Here is a 17,357-nt window from a genome sequence, read left to right on the forward strand (position 1 = left end):
CTAGGTTGGCAGGAGCAGGGACCGAGCAACGGGAGCTCACCCCGTCACGGGGAGTCGAACCGTCGACCTTCTGATCGGCAAGTCCTAGGTTCTGTGGTTTAACCCACAGCGCCACCTGCGTCCCTTGCCAGAGAATAGGAAGGGGTAAAAAGACATACTGGAGCTGTTTGACATTCAAGCACCACCACGGCAAGGTAAGACCATCCTCAAATTGACTCCCTTAGGGCACAACCTGTGGCATAGGTCTATGCAATGGGGGAGGAACCCTTTTCAACCCGAAGGCCACATTCCCTTCTGGGTGGCCTAGCAAGGGCCGCATGCCAGTGGTGGGTGGGGCCACAGGCAAAAGTAGGCAGAGCAACAAATGCAGATTTTACTTTTGTACAGGAGGCTAGTTTCTACACACTCACACATTCTTCTCGGTCCTCCATCCTGGTAAACAAGGGTCGTTATCAGTGTTTATGGGAACACTCCACAACCAGAGAGAGAAAAATCTCCATGGCCAAAATAGGGTCAGTGATGGGTGTGGCCTGGAGAAAGGGGGTGTGGCCTGAAATGGGGTGTGCCCAGGGCCAGATAGAGGTTTTTGCATATTAGGTGTATGCAGTCCAGTCTGCCATAGCAAGCTAAGAGCCAACACAAAACAGGCTGGAGCCAGCCAAGTTCAGAGCTCCAGAGTGAGCCAAGCTGCATTTATGAAGGAAGACAATACAGCTACATCCCTCGCCATGGGATCACATTCACCCAGTGCTATACCAGCTGCACTGGCTCCCGGTGGAGTACAGGATCAGGTTTAAGGTGCTGGTTTTAACCTTTAAAGCCCTATACGGCCTAGGACCCTCGTACCTACGGGACCGCCTCTCCTGGTATGTCCCACGGAGGACCTTACGGTCTTCAAATAAAAACATCTTGGAGGTCCTGGGCCACAGGGAGGTTAGGCTGGCCTCAACCAGAGCCAAGGCTTTTTCGGCCATGGCCCCGATCTGGTGGAACGCTCTGTCACAAGAGACTAGGGCCCTGCGGGACTTGACATCTTTCCGCAGGGCCTGCAAGACAGAGCTGTTCCACCAGGCCTTTGGCCAAGGCACAGTCTGACCCTCTCCTTCTGTAATCCTCAAAGAACTCTAGCCCAATGGTTGCCATTAATTTGATTCTGAATTGATTGTAGAATGAATTGATTTTAGAATGTATTTCAATTAATTGATTGTGATTTTACGTAAACTGTGCTATTTTTACTGTTGTTAGCCGCTCTGAGCCCAGCTTTGGCTGGGGAGGGAGGGATATAAATATATTATTATTATTATTATTATTATTATTATTATTATTATTACAATCTTTAACCAATCAGTTAGCTTCATTATTATTATTATTATTACTAAAAAGTGCCCCCCAGTTAACCAGGCTCCTGCTTTAAAATTACACGGATGGACACACACACACAAAATAGTAAAAACTGCAGATGACAGGTACCCTCTTAAAAGAGCCTTTACTCTCTCATAGAAAAGGGGGGAAGCATTGCAAAGATAACAGAGGCATCCTTCCTCTAAAAACGTCTGCATTTTGCTTCAGGAATATGGTTTTACCCACATGAAAATATATGCAGTTTTAATTGCTAGATTAATTAAATCTCATAGGATTAACTGAGTAAGATTTCTTTAATCAAGTGACAGCCCTAAGTTACTACAGTTGAACTTTATAGTGTGTGGGGAGGGGGAAATAGTCCTTCTTGAGCGCAAATCAGGCAATCAGAGTTCGAACATGATAAAAGTTGTCTGATGAATCTCCGCCAAATCACTTGTGCTGGGCACTGTAAAACCAAGACACCTGGGCAATTAATGAAAGGCTATTGGAAGTGGGGCTATGTCCCACCTCCCCTCTTCCCCAAAGCCAGCCCTTTGTGGCCCTCTGATCCTCCCACACACAAAACCGCACGCCTATGAAGTAGCCTACAATTGTTCCCATCTATGGACAGGAATTCAACCATTAGAAGCCTATGTGGTGGCTGAAACACGACTGCATGGCAAGCACCACACCCTGGGAACTGCCATTTTGGAAGCAAACATTGAACCCATCTTTCTGCTCTATAGTTCAATGGGGCAGGCCAGTTTCCAATTTCCATGTTCTCCTCATGAGCCTTGTCCAAGTGAAACCATCCAGGCAATGGGGATTGCAAAGGTTTGCATCCATCCATTCAATCACTCGTTCATTCTAAAACCCATTCAGGCCTCTCCTTCCTAGAAGCTCAGTGAGATCCAGTTCAACAGTTGAAATCATTATTTTGAAAGCCCTGCCCTTCCACTAGCTCAACCCTGGTCCACAAAAGCCAGTCCGTCTAGAAAAGGCTTATACTCAGACTTTTACAGGTCCATAAAAGCAGAACCACCCTCAAAAACGCTTCTCAGAAATACACCCTTGCACTTCTATATGGGTGGAAATTGGAGGAGGGTGCCCTGAGTCAGTTTCATGACCAGGATGAGCTAAAAGATGGTGAGCTATAGCATAGGGCCCGATATACCTCAAATAATGCCTAGAAGAAGAAGTGAGAGAAGGGGAAGGGCTCCTGCAGCAGTGGCACCTTGTGCTTCCGGCACCAGCAGTTGGTTCACTCCGCTCTGCGCCTGCTGAAGATGGTTGCAGGGCAGCAGGTGAAACCAACCTGGTTGCTTAGCAACACCATCCTCCCATCCCTCACCAGCCCGCCTTGCCTGCCTCCCCACTCCGACCTTCCGTTCCCCGTGAGCCTGTTGCCTACCTCCATCCACTGCCCTTGGGACTGCATGAGGAGCACCACGCAGGGATCCGACTTGTTGAGTGTGTCGCGGTCAAGCAGGTGCTTGCAGCTGACCCGCAGCTCCACCTTGGAGACGCAGGTGGCAGAGACAACGCCCAGGTTGGCCTGGGAGGTTGGGTCCAGTAACTCGTTCATCCTGCTCAGGGAGGAGGGCCCTCGCTCAGCAACAGCTGCAGGTAGCAGAGGCAGCAGAGAAGAGTGGCTCAAGGGCTTGGGTGCCCAGGAACATCCACGGCCAGATCTGGGTTCCGGTGATGATGGGTTGGCTGCAGGGCGGCTTACGGCACAGCCAAGGAGCCTGGCTCACCTTCAGCCCTGAGGCGTCGCCACTTACCAAGGGACTGCTGAGTTTTGTCTGCAGTCTATGTGGTCAATGCAATCCCAGTAGCTTGAGGAACATAGCCTGAAGGAGGCACTGCCTCTTGTTTGCTTGGCTGCTGCCAAGCAGAGCTAATTAAAGGAGTTTGTCTTCTCCCTACAAATTAACAAGTTGTGTTTTGCTGCCTCCTTCTTCTTCCTCTCACCCGGATGCCAGATCCCACTCAGCTTCCCTTGTTGCTGGCACAGATCTAGCCTGGGTGCGTATGTGCCCTGGCGCCCTCCCTGGAGAGATTGGGGGAGGAGATGGCCCTGTCTTCTGGCCTTTGCTGGTATTCAGGACTTCAGACAATAACAGGGCAGGTTGGGGAGGAGGACAGGAGTGTGGGAGAGAGAGACGAGGCTCTTTTTCCAAGTCACCAAGAGCAGAAATAACCTGGCAGTCCCCTGGATTTCTGGATCTTGGGTTGACACAACAGGAGACAGGGCACGTATTTCACAAGGCAGATCTACCAGAGGATACCCTGACGTCTTCTTGTATCTGACGCAAGGCTGGATCTCTAGACACGAGTGGAAACCGCAATCCACAGCAGCACCGGGGTCTTTGTGTGATGCTCACAGACTGGCAGAAAGGGTTACCTTGCCATGGGAAATGTGCTGACAAGGTCACTCAAGCAGCTGCCTAAAGGATACATAAAAAACACAGGGTAGGTAAATTGACAAGCCACATCCCAAACATTCAGAAATCAGGAGATATCTAATAATGTAAGAAGAGCTGGGCTGGATTAGACCATCTAGGCCAGAATCGTGTTTTCATGCGGGGTTGGGAGCATGATGCTTTGAGGAAGCACACAAGGCATGAAGGCATAGTGGTCGCTGGCTGTTGTTCTCCAACAACTTGTATCCAAAGGTAGACTGCCCTTGAATTTGGATGCTCCGCATAAGCATCATGACTAAGGGCTGAGATTGAGTCGGAGACGGTGAAGTCAATTTACGTGAGCGTTCTGAATCATCACAACTGAGTGCAAGAGCAGAGTCTCTCTTGCAACCTTTCAAAATGTGAGGATGCAGTGGAGCTCTGATCCATGTCAGACCAGTCATACCAAACATTAGCTTAACTGACAATTATTATGAAATATTTGCCAAATGGTCTATCACTCCACAGAGGCCTGAAACATGTATCTTCTCATTTGTCTTTGGAGTGCCGCTATGGTAATTGTCAAAAAAACTGCTACGCCATCTACCTAGTGGAATTGTCCATTTATACGGGAGTTATGAACACAAAAACAAAGGAGGAAAAAATCAAAGAAGTAACAGGTTTGGGAATCTCAGCAGATTCTATAATTCCTCTCCAGAAAGATAGTCATGATAGTTTCTTGCAACAAAAGCAACCAGGTGTTTTATCACACCTTAAAGACTCACAAATTTATTGTGACATAAGCTTTCATGGGCTACAGTCCACTTCAACATACAATCATCTGATGGTAGATTGTACAGCACAAAAGTTTATATTATAGTATATTTGTTAGTCTTTAATGTACCACAAGACTCTTTGCTGTAACGTTTTTATTAGGGTATCTGGAAGGAATAGGATCAGATTGGGATATCAAATTAAAATATTTCTTATTACTGGCATCAAGAATTTTGGTAGCTCAGCACTGATAATTATTGAATGGCAAATTGGGATATGGTCCTTAGTTCAATTTGTCAGATTCACTTCCCCTAAATGAAAAATAGGGAAGAAATAAGTAAATAATAACAAGGAGTAGTTAGAATAGTTTTTCTTTACTGCACCAAGATCCTAAACCAATTGGATTGATATTATGCACTATTTTTCTAAACAGATTATTGGATCCAGATTGCTCCTTGCACTTGTGAATTGCTAGTGGGTTCCCAGAGGTATTTGGTTGGATGATGTGAGAACAGGATGTTGGACTAAATGAGTCTTTGGCCCAATCCAGCAGAGTTCTTATGCTGGATATAATGACCAGTTTGATGTAGATTAAATTCAAGGAAGTTGCAAGGTGTGGTAGATTGATTTGGATGGAATTCAAGATAGATGCTAAACAAAACATTGGATATCTGTTAAGAATTGTGACACACTGTTTCTCTGTGTGTCTTATAAGGGGAGTTACACCAACCATCACCAACTTGATTTCTGCAGGTGCTTTCCCTACCATCCCTTCCATCCAATGGGGTTGGATGGGCACCAGCTTGTATTTTGCTCATGTGACCTGATAGACCTTGGCTGTAACCAAATCCTTTGGTCTGATGTAGCAGGACTCTCTGTTGTTCCCCAGCAACAAGTAGCCAAGGCCTTGCATCTCCATGCGACACATTTGCACAAACTGTTTGTCACGTATGCACACTTTAATTGAAAACAGAAAGTCGTGAGCACCTATCACTGAATGGCGCACCTAGATTCCAACCCTCCACTATGCATGCTGGCAGTTAGCTGTGTCAGATGTCTCTGCCTAAGCCATCGCCATCCAATTGCTCACAGACATTTTGGAACTCTGGGTCATGTCAACTGAGAGCTCTCCCTCCCTCTCTCTCTCTCCCCTTCACTGGAGGTTGGTGGAGCAGCAGGGTGAACAGGGCGACATCTTTAGAGGCTTTCCCCATAAACTGGAGAAGACAGAAGAGAAGCCTGTTTTCTTCAGAGTCCACCTGGTGTTTGGGGTTGAACGGTTCCTGGAGATTCTCTCTAACCTGGGAAGCCTTGTTGCAAGCTTGCTGCCGAGGCCCCAAACCAGAACCGGCAGTGCAGTGGACTGTCATTGTGGCGTTTGGCACACCAGCGACTTCATATAGAAAATAGTATTAGGTGTCATGGGACCTTGTCATGGGACCATGTCATCCTTGTGGCTTTTCTTTCTGCCCATTCTGTCGGAGCAGAGCTCAGCACTTTCTCTGGCAACTATTTCCTGGGCTCTGGGAAGTTCCAAATTCTTGACCCTGCACACACACACCCTATAGCAAATGGAAAGCACAGCAGGGGGTCCCCCCAAAGGGGAGGAAGTTGGGGGCGTTCCTGTGGCCAAGCGCTTACTTAATTGCACACAGCTGGTGCCTCGGCTTGTCAGTGCCTGGGATTGGTGAGGAGACTTTTTGATGCATGTTTCTCCCCCCCCCCCCCCCGCAAAACATACAACCCACATTTGCCAGTGCATGGAGATGCTCAGAAGCATGCAGTCCCATATGCATGCACATGTGGGGGCACACTCCTCAGTGTAAACGCCGTTGATTATAGATGCACACTTCCGTAAACATTCCCACATGCATGGGCAGTTAATAAGCTTGTTAGCTGTTTTTGTTATTGTCCAGAAAGAGAAATGCATGTTTTGTGAGATACAAGCATAAAATCAAAGTTACTTAACATGTATAATACAGCAACAATCAGGCTATGAATTAACCTCCTTGCCACCCAAATGGTAAATAAATGTTCAGGCAGAAGTGTGTATTTCCTTGCATATGCACCCATTTCCTGGCTGTTGCATGTCATTTTCCTCAGAGGTTTTATTCACACACATCCAAGAATGAACACCTTGATGTGCAAACACTGGTGTGCTTCCTTTTGCTCCTTCTAAGCCTATCAGGAAGACAGTGTAGGTATCTTCTTACCAACGCTCTGTCATTCACGTATTATGGTGCAAATACAGTTTTGCTGACACATAAACATTGCTGTCTAAAAAAGTAGTGCAGGGAGTATCCTCCAGGTGTGCATTTACACACTCACTGGTGCCTGCACCCCAAATGCACACTCATACACAAACAATTTCCTGCATGCACACTTCTATCAGGCTAACACAACTGCTCAGGCACAGAGATGACGCCCATGCTGCCACAAACACACCTGCATAAAGTTTGCGGGCTCTTCCCACGTACCAAAAAAAGAAAAAGGCAGGCATGGGTGTAATGCCCCTGTGCTCATGTTCAACGCCACCTCTCTGGAATTTCGGTTCACGCATCCACACGTTTAGCGTTCACGTGTCTCCTTCCGGAGTAGTTAGAGAGCATCCCTTTCCCTGCGCGGATCTGGAGCTCGGCGGTGGGGAGGCTGGCTGGCAGCGTCGGCTGCCCCGCCGCGTCCGGAGCTCGTCCTGCCAAAGTTGCCGGCAAAGGCGCTGACCTCCCTGGCGCTGGCCCGCTGCCCACCCCGGGGCAGCCCACCCGCCGCCTGGCGCCTTCGCTCCCCTACTCACCGGCTTTAGCCACAGCGCGCGTCCCTCTGTCCGCCTGCCAGCAGCGCTCGCTCGCTGCTGCGCCTCTTCTGCCAGCGCCAAGATCCGCGCTCTGCCTGCCTGCGCCCGCTCTCTCCTGCGGAGCTCCGAGAGCCAGACTCGACGACAGCAACAGCGCAGGGATTAACTGCTTCAGCGCCGGCTCTCTTCTCAGTCGCGGGTGGAGAGGGGGGACTGCTCAGTCCTCGAAGTGGAAAGATTGGGGCGCTGTCCCACCAACCTGCCCTTAGCCAGCTCCCACCTGCCTGCCTTCTTACTTATCCAATCCAGGGGGTGGACCGCCTGCCAGTTTCCTCCCCCTCTTGAATATCAAGAGTTGCGCTTGTAGAACTTAGCAGGGAGGAGGAGGGAGGAGGAGGAGGATGGGGGCAAAATTAGGGTGAGTTGCCTGTCATTGGTTCTGGAGCCTCTTGCTGTTTGGCTCCTTGCCTTCCGCCTTGCCAGCTCCAATGGGCACCAGCCACCTCTGAACGCTCAGGATAGGGGTCTCTGTCTCCGAGGAGGGTTAGGTCCTTTGCCTGAAACCAGAGCCTCCCCTCTTTCCCATTTTTATCACACGTCCATCCTGACCTGCAAACAGGTTACCGCAAATTAAATGCACGCTCTCCCCCAATCTCAGCAATGCTCAGAGTTTTGCAAAATCTGGCCTGGTGGTGGTGGGAAATTCTGCTTGTGCTGCTTGTTCTCAGTGCCCTTAACGGTGGGGCCAATGCCTCCCACAGCACTCAACCTTTCCCTCCAGATGAATTGATGCAGCCTCATGGCACGTGCTGGCCCTAGAACTCACAACTAAAAACGCCATTTAGAATCATCATCTTCCTCCTCTCTCCAAAATCATCTTGTTTGCAGCACCAATGTGACCTCCTGCGATGCGCAATGTGTATGGAGGTCCTGGGTTGCCCAGATGACAAGAACCCCCTCTCTGCCTCACTGATGTCCAAAGGAAAGCAGAGCAATGCATTTGGCACCAGCTTGGCTGCAGGACTTGCCAGTATAAGGTGCTATCCAACTGTCTTAAGGACTCCATTCCAGATAGCGGAGGTTAAATATCAGAGTTTTCCTTCTCTTAGAAGGGCTCCCTTCCCAGATTGACGAGCCCCATCTGCCCCTCACTTCCCTCTACATCTTCCCTCTTCTTGACCATTGGACCCACTAATGGTCTCCTCCACTCAGTCCACTGGAGCTTGTTTTCACATGCAGTGAAAGTCCCTAACTCACCAAGGATTTGAGACCAGGGGTGCTGACGTGAATAAAATATGGGAGGGGGAGAGATAAGCCCCACACAATCAATCATGTGAACACCATTTGAATGGCAGTGCCCATCAACTTTTGGGTGGGCTCCTATGTTTGAGATCCATTGGCTACCCTCACCTGGTTTAGCTGGCCAGCCAAAGCCATTTCGCAGGGTGTGGCTGCTGTTGCATGCTGACAGCTTCTAGGAGCCACAGGTGAGAGCTGAGTGCAGAGTGGGCACCAAAGGTGGACAAACTATACCGGAAGGAGCATGACGTGTCCCCCACCAGAGGTACTACCCCTCCCCTAACACCCCATTCACCGCAAAACAAAACAAAAATCTATTGAAACAATAACCTTCCTCCACCACCAAATCCACCCTTTCATTTCCAGGTGGATCAGCCTGGCTTCAAGCACAAAGAGCTCAATGCATGGCATGCTGGCTAACCTGTCAGAGCCAGTGTGGTGCAACGGTTAGAGTGTCAGGCTAGGACCTGAGAAGCTGGGGTTCAAATCCCCACTCAGCCACGAAAGTGTACAGGCTGACCTCAGGCTAGCCAGCAGCTTAATCTATCTCCCGGGGTTGTTGGGGTTATAACTCAGAGGGGGGAAATACTGCCTCATCTACCTTACAAGCTGCTTGTGAAGATAAATGGGGAGGAGACCCCTGTCTGTCACCTTCTTCTTTTTTAGCTCCTTAGAGGAAAGAGGGAATATCAGATCATATCGGCTTCTCTAACCGGCCCTCTTTCTACAGCTCAGTTGCTGAGGTGAACTATCTCTTGCAGTCCTTGGCCAACTTCCCGCCTTTCCATTTTGCTCAATGTTGGAGTCTCAGTGATGTCTCTGCCTCAGTTTCCCTCCTTCTTTCATGCCAGGGACAGAATCACACCTCTGCTTGCAGACCTGGCGCCTCCTAATTTTCCCCGCCTTCGATTTTCAGCTGCTAATTTGGCGGGAGCCTGCCTCAAAAGCTTCACACCTGTCTCTGTGAAAAATAATTTGCCATCCTGTGATCATTCTGGGCAATGCGCCAGCTTTGATCTCTTCTGCCTGGGGGCTCCTATATAGTTGTTTTCTTTGTCAACAGACTTCCTGGGAATTTTTCTGGGGTGGCCGTCTCTGTCCAGAGCCCTCTTCCAAGCTGCAGACTGAGGAAGCAAGGCTGTTTTCCAGCACTATGTGTTCGGAACGTAAAAGTATCTCTGCTGGGTGGGACCAAAGGCATATCCGGTCCAGCATCCTTTCCCCCAAAGTGAGCAGCCAGATGCCTCTGGGAAGCACACAAGCAGGGCAGCAGGGCAGAGGTAGACTGCCTTTGAACAGGGAGGTTCTAGTCATCATGGATAGCAGCCATTGAGAGACCCGTCCCTCTTTAAAGCCATAAAATCTTGTAGCAATTAGCTGCTTTGAAGAAAATAGCACCAGATGTTGTTTGTTTTTGCATTGAAGAATTTTGCTGAAAATTTGCTGGCACCAGTATCTCTGCCATAGGAAGTGATACCCGCCTCCCTCCAGCTGGTTAGAGCTTTAGGCCACACAGGTAGGCAGAATGGTGCGCCAAGCCTGCCAATTCTGCAGCAACAAGTTAGCAGGAGGACTGTAGCTCCGTGGTAGAGCATCTACTTTGCACACACAAGCTCCCAGTTTCAATCTCTTGCATCTCCGGGTGGGGCTGGGGATGACCCTTGCCTGAAAGTCACTTCCAGTCAGTATATACACTACGGAGCTAGAGGGACCAATGGTATGACTTGGTACTGGGGACCATCCCATGTGCCTTTGTTTCATTTGCACAGGGCTGCAAAGCCAGCGCTTCTTCCAGACAAAGGGAGCCCAGTGAGTGCATGTGCAGAGTTATCACTTTGCAACATGGCAGCCAGCACTGCAGGGCTGGCAACCTGCAAGCAACAGTTGCATGTGATTCCAACTGCTGCCCCTGGGGCATAAGCTGGCCTGCCCTATCACTGAACTCAAGAGCAGTGTCTTAACAACAGCTCTGCAATAGGGCTATTCACATTTTCAATCTGTCTCCTTGCAAGAAACCTGTCCGCATACCAACCCTTTTGCATGTTCATGGGAGTGCACACCATTCTTATGTGCATACACACTTGTCCACTCTGTTTCTGGGAAGGAAAGGAGGGTGCAAGAAAGATGTGGGGGGATGATGGAATTAGCCAATATTTCAAAGATTTTGCAGTGCAAATGCTCTGGATGAGCCTGTTGATGGAGGCCACAGCAGGAGCTAATCCCCTCACTGCTGGCAGAACTAGGACACCTGCCTCTTGGTTCAGCAAGGTACACAGCATGAGGCAACTTTGTGGGGTCCACATGCTGGGGTCCACGTGCGCCTCCATGCAGAAAGCTGGGAGCTGACATGCTCTGATGCAAGGACATCTACTTTGCATGCACAAGGTCCCAGTTCAATTCCTGGCATCTCTAGGTAGGGCTGGGAAAGATTCTCTACCTTAAAGATTCTCTACGTTAAGATTTTCTACCTTAAATGCTGCCAGTCAGTGCAGAGTATACTGAACTGGGTGGACAAATGGGCTGACTCAGTATCCCATGTTCCTTGGAGTGCAGGAAGGAATTGTGAAGGGGCAGGGAATTCCATTACAGAGGATCTCAAGGGCTCACGTCTAAAAGAGAGCAAAACAGTATGCTGTGCTCTCATAGGTACATAAGGGGCAGCTATATACTGAGTCAGACTGCTGCTCCATCTAGACCAGCATTGTCTACACTGAGTGGCAGCGGCTCCACAGGGTTTCAAGGAAGGGGGCTTTGCTCTGCCAGCAGATGCTGGGGAACAAATTCCAGGCCATCAACATGGAAAGTCAGTGTTCTACCCTCCTTAACACGGTGGGAGATCATTTGCTTCTGGGCAACCCTTGGAGGACCATATGCCAGCAGTAGGTGGAGCAATGTGTGTAACTTGAATGTGGGAGGCTAGTTTCTACCCACACCTGCACAGTTCCTCTATCCTCCATCCAGCCCAGGATGCATTGTCAGAGTTCAAGGCCAGGCAAAACACTGGAGGAGGAGGAGGTTGTGAAGAGGGGCTGGTGAGGGGCGTGGCTTGGTCAGAAGGGGTGTGGTTGGGGAGGGGGTGTGGTTTGGGGAACATTCTGAGGGCCACAGAGAGAGAGAGACCTGGAGGGCCTGATTCCTTGCCTCTGCTCCTCAGTAATGGGCCAAGTGGCAACTGATTGCAGGTCTTGTTCCACTTAGAATCTCACAGAGAGTCTAGGAAACAAGAGCCGCTCCAACCAACAGGACCCTTTTCCAGTGCATGAACTGAAGATTAACCTTATCTCTAGGCCCTTTGATCCTCAGCAGGAACAACAAGTTGGATGCAGGAGCTCCAAAGGTTCTCGTGAGGCCGCCAAGCAAGTAAGACAACAGACAGAAATCAGAGCAGGAGGGGTTGGCTGGAGGCGGGCAGGAAGGCCCCCCAAAGACATCCACAATTAGGAAGCCGCACTGCCGGTGCTGCTGGAGTGGTGCTAATCTTGTGAAATTGTGTGGGTGGGCAGATCTGCTTGGCAAGGAACCAGGCTTCCTAACTCTAGAAATGTGGGGACTGGCTGCGGTTAACAACATAAGAGGAGTCCAGACCCTCCAAGTGTCCCTATTTTGCAGGGAAAGTCCTAGATTTACAGAAGCCCTCCATGTTTCTGATTTGTTCTCAGAATGTCCCACTTTTCCTTAAGACATCCCTACTTTCATCAGAGAAATGTTAGCAGGAATGGAGTTATGCCACCCCCAAGCCAAGGAGATAAGTAGCTATATAACCTTTAGAAGACCTCTGATGGCAGCCCAGTATAGGGAAGTTTTTTTAATGGTTAATGTTTTAAAATGCTTTTATATGTGTTGGAAGCCTCCCAGCATAGCTGGGGCAACCCAGTCAGTGGAGTATTATTATTATTATTATTATTAATCCCTGTTTTCATCAGAGAAATGTTGGAGGGTATGAGAGTCTGCTCTGACTGTGCCCTCTGACTGTGGAGGTGGAACATAGCCATTGATAGGCTTATCCTCCATGAACTTCTCCAATCCCAAGTGTTGTTCAGAAGGTGAGGGAGGGATGCTCTGAACGTGCTCAGAACAACTCATCCATCTTGCAAAGGTGATGGTTGTGGCGGGATAAATCCCAGCTAATGCCATAATATTGCTTATTTGATCCCCGGAGATGAAACTAAATTAGGATGCCATATGATTTCCTGCTAGGCACCAATAAGTTGATGGAGCCAGGTGGGTGTGAGAGGACATGGTAAGCACTGGGCTGTTCTCTATCTCTCTCCCCAAGGGTCTCCCTGCTGTTTCTTGTACTAAGCTGCCACTGCCCTCTGCTGGGCTCTGCCACCATCAGCCAGGATGGTGCCTGATGAAGAGGCACAAGAAGTAAAGGGGGAAATAAATCAGGTTCACTTTGCATGTAAAAGTGATTCTGACTAATTCAGACTTCCTGAAGGAACACACAAGCCAAAACACAGCCATCCTTCAAAATACACACTTCTCAGAATGTTACAATGCAGATCTCAAGCGGTGAAACAGATGCATATAAATGCATATATTAGCGAAAACAGCATCCAAAAATGTATTTTATTAGGGGGAGATTGCTTTGCAAATGCATGTGTTAGATAAGATTGTGTGTGTGTGTGTGTGTGTCTGTGTACATGGAGAAATTTACACTAAAATGTTGATGAATTTTCATGAGCTTTTTTTAAAAAACGAAGAAGAAGAAGAAGAAGAAGAAGAAGAAGAAGAAGAATGCAAACTGATGTGGAATAGTGGAGATTGGGAAAATGAGCAACTCAGAGAATCTGAAATATATATTCTTCTCCCTAGGTATACCATAGCTGACACACTTTGAAAGACAGGGACAACAGCCGAGAGACCCTGGGTTAGATCTGGGTTGTATGTTCATCCCAGGAAACCTGGAATCTCATCCAGTTATTGCCATATTGCTGGACCCCAGCCAGCCCCTCAAACAATCAAATGATAAACCCCATTGGCATTAACTAGGAATTCTACCTCACCTTTCTATGGTCGTTCTTTCCCTTTGCCTCAGTTTTCTTGGGCTCCCAATTCCTTTGGAATCTGTCTGTAATATTTAATCTGCTTATGTAGACTCCTGGCTTCTGATACAGTGATTTGAAATACAGGTGGATGGAGGGATAATTATACAGGTTCACATTGCAGGGCTGTTGTATGCAAAGGATTACTATTCTAACCTATGCAGAGTACTTTGAACAACCTAAAGCACTACATAAGTGCTAAAAATATTAATCATTATTGGTAGATTCATGCAGGATTACAGCAGTTCATCTCTCTGACATTCTTTTGGTTACACAGCAGTTGGAATCCAATTTATGGTAAAACAAGCAAAAGGATTATGAAAGAAGGTGTAGGGTAGGAAAGGAATAAGGTCAAAAAGAAGCAATGAATATTGGCATCAGTTGGGGAGGGGGGTCAGATGCAAACAGAAGCTTGAACTTTGCTCTTTTCCACAACTACTAGCATATTTATTTACTTAGACATTTCAAAAGCTGCTTAGTCAAAGAGCTCTCCAAGCAGAGTGCAAATAAAATTAAAGCTAGAATGTGGCTAAAAATCAACAAAACCATTTTAAAAAGCACTTAAAGTTGTTCTAATTAAAACACAGATCAAATCAGTACAAAATTGAAATGTGAATTGTTGTTTTTAGTCAAGATGTTGAGCTACGGCAATAGAGTCCTTTAAACACCTTCAATTGTGTGACTCTAAAGTTCCCCGATGTGCTTGAAGACCTTCTGTGAAATAATGACTATCTGGAGATGCCTAGAAACTCTTCCTTGCAAAGTGGCAAGGAATACAATATCCCAGCCCAGATTTCACCAAGACAAGAGAAAATAAGTGTATGCTGTACAGCATTTCTTAACGTTTATGGCTTACTGCATCCAGGTTATGATATGTCCTTAGGGCCCCAGGTTGGCAAAGGCTGCCCTAACCCCTTTGGAATAGAAGGGGCAATCCATCCCAGTTCACCCATTCTATAAATCAACATACTCAGAACTCAAGAGAATAAATGACACATTTTTACGTCTTTACAGAAATTTGACCAGTGTGAGCCATGGGCAGGAAGGTTCAGGTGACAGAGAGAAAGTTCTCATTCTGAAGAATAGGCAGCCCTACTGAGTCAACCATGCCTGTGGCTCTCATCCATAATCATGACGCAGTGATGTACACTTTCTCTATCTGAGAGCATGTCTGGCTTCCTCCCAGCATTTGCTCAGCAGCATCTCATTTCTGAATTCTTTGTTTTAATCCTAACCAATGCTGGTGATTCAGACCTCCTAGCCTGGGCAATGCATAATCCCCGTGGGCCTCTGGAAGCACCTTCCAAATAGTCACCAACAAACAGTGGCTATGAGTTATTCCATTTCTGGGAGAGAATTCTTGGCAGAGAACCCTTAGGCTCCTCCAGGCATCCTTTCTTTCGATGGAATCAAAGTCCTTTCTTTCGAGGGAATCAAAATCTTTTCTTTCGAGGTATCAAAGTGGTTATCCACAAGTCCACTTTTAACACCGTTTACACCTGGAAAAGTTTAATGGTGGACATGCCACTTTCTTTCCAGTTGGTGCATATCTTGGAACACCCTGCTGAAATCTTGTAACTTTTCATCATACAAATATCCCAGGGTGGGTGAGTGTTGTCCTGCTTTTGCTGAGCAGTGCTAGGGTGCAAGAGTGCCTCTCCAGATGGCAATAATGGGGAAGCATCGCAGAAGAACTCAGAGGGAGAAATGATGTGTGAACGCAGCCCAGTACAAATCCACTGCTAACGCACTGAGATTGCAGCCTGTTCACACAGAGGTCAACCACATGCCTATGGGAAGCTCATAAGCAGAACATGAGCACAACAGCTCTGGATCTGTAGAAGATTTGGAGAGGCAGGTATCATCACCCAGGCAGCACTTAAAGCCCAGGGAATGTAATTCTTCTGAATGTCCAGCTAACTCCAAGCCACCAATTTGAAAAGCTTTAAAAGAGGATTAGACACATGCATAGAGGGTAAGGCTATGAATGGCTACTAGCCACAATGGCTATATTCTACATCCACTATTGGATGCAGTGTGCTTCTGAATACCAGCTGCTGGGGATCTGTTGTATTCATGTCCTGTTTGTGGGCTTCATATAGAGATCTGGTTGGCCGCTGTGAGAACATGATGCTGGACTAGATGGGCCATTGACCTGGTCTTTCAGGGTTCTTCTTGGGTTCTTATTTAGTCATATGAAGCAGTTTTAAACCAGTTACAGACCATTGATCCACCTAGCCCAGTATAGCCTACTAACTAGTAATGCCTCCCCCAGAGTCTCTTCGGCTGGGGTCTTTGGAGATGCTGGGAACCTTCTTCATGCAAAGCAGATACTCTATCACTCCCTACTGACAACAGCCCTTTTCTGTGGTCAATCTGATCTATGCATTATGCAGCATGTTGGCTGACCTGAGTCTGGATTGCCTATGTGCTGATCTGGGAGGATTCTGAGTGGGCTGAAGTGTGGGGCAGCCCAGTTGTGTTCCGGGGGTGCTGGATTAGGTGGCCACTAGGTCACGTCCATCTCCTGAATTCAGGGGTTAAGAAACCAAGCAAGCAAGCAGCCAGCAAGTCTGCAAGAACGAGAAACCACACAGACTGTTTGAAGAACAATTTGCCTAGAAGAAATTTATTGTAGCTTAAGCTTTTGTGGGCAACAGCCCACTGGATGCCAGGTTCTTGCTCATGCAGAAAGGAGATGCAGCAGCCCAGAGATCCTTGCCCTGCCAGGATAAATGCCTTGGCGTTGGGTGCTGAAGGCTGCACCCGGCCACTGATGCTCCCATTGCTGGGGGCAGATGGCAGCAGATGGATGCTTTTCATTAGTCGTCCTTTCTTATTGCTGCCATTCATCCTTGGTGAAGCGAGCATAGGAGGTGCTGCAGGTCTGATGGTTTGTGTCTTATCTGTGGCCACAATTTCTTGCAATATTGAGGCAACGCTTCCCCAAAGACATAGTGTAAAGCGCTCCTTCTAAAAGCTTAGATCTCATGATTGCTCCCAATGTAAAATAAAGTCACCACCTCTATATGAAAGCACCCTGGGATTCCCCCACAACCAGTCCGTTTTCCCTCTGTTCTCTTTCAGCCCAGTAGGCACTCAGCTACAAAGCAACCCACACAATGACCAATGTCTTTCCCATATTGGTCTCTACAGCCACAGCAGGCACTGTAGCTCTCCAACATTTTGATTTCACCTCTGAAGGGTGAAGTCCAATGTCTTCCAGTGTCTCCCGAGACAGACAGATGCTGCCAACCTTCTCATTAACCCCACCCCAGTCTGTGCTCTTCTACGGATGGGCCCCAGATGTCTGCTGCTCATCTTTCCTCTGCCCCTTTAGAGGAAGGGCCATCATAGCTCAGCGGTATAACATCAACCTTGCATGTAGGAGGTCCCAGATTCAATCCTCAGCATCTCTAGCTAGGGCTAGGAAATACCCCAGTCTGAAAGTCTGGAGAGCCAATCAGTGTAGGATCAATGGTCTGACCCAGCAAAAGATAGCTTCCGATCTGTCAGTGCAAGTATTCTTACATCACCTGATTTTGGTGCGGGGGCACACTTGGGAGTCTGTGGGCACCAGTTGTGATGTGTGGGTATCAAGGTTTCAGGCAATCCTATCCCTCTCATGGTGGGATGCCAAGAAGCAGAAAAACAAGAAGAGTTCTTACCAGGTAGTTTATTCAATATTCACAGAGA

General features: G+C 48.0%; 1 protein-coding gene across 1 annotated transcript in view; it reads right to left on the minus strand.

Moving 5' to 3' along the window:
* CPNE7 (copine 7) overlaps positions 1-7,684 on the minus strand; it is a 42,354-nt gene extending 34,670 nt beyond the window's left edge. The window contains exons 1-2 of the mRNA XM_028740010.2: positions 7,315-7,684; positions 2,753-3,791 (exon numbers count right to left, since the gene is read on the minus strand). Of these exons, the coding sequence (XP_028595843.1) occupies positions 2,753-2,926 (174 nt within the window). The 5' untranslated portion in view covers positions 2,927-3,791; positions 7,315-7,684. The remainder of the gene's footprint in view (positions 1-2,752; positions 3,792-7,314) is intronic.
* Positions 7,685-17,357: the final 9,673 nt, after the last annotated feature.

The sequence above is a fragment of the Podarcis muralis genome, chromosome 7, assembly GCF_964188315.1.
Source record: "Podarcis muralis chromosome 7, rPodMur119.hap1.1, whole genome shotgun sequence".
In the NCBI taxonomy this organism is placed as follows: Eukaryota; Metazoa; Chordata; class Lepidosauria; order Squamata; family Lacertidae; genus Podarcis; species Podarcis muralis.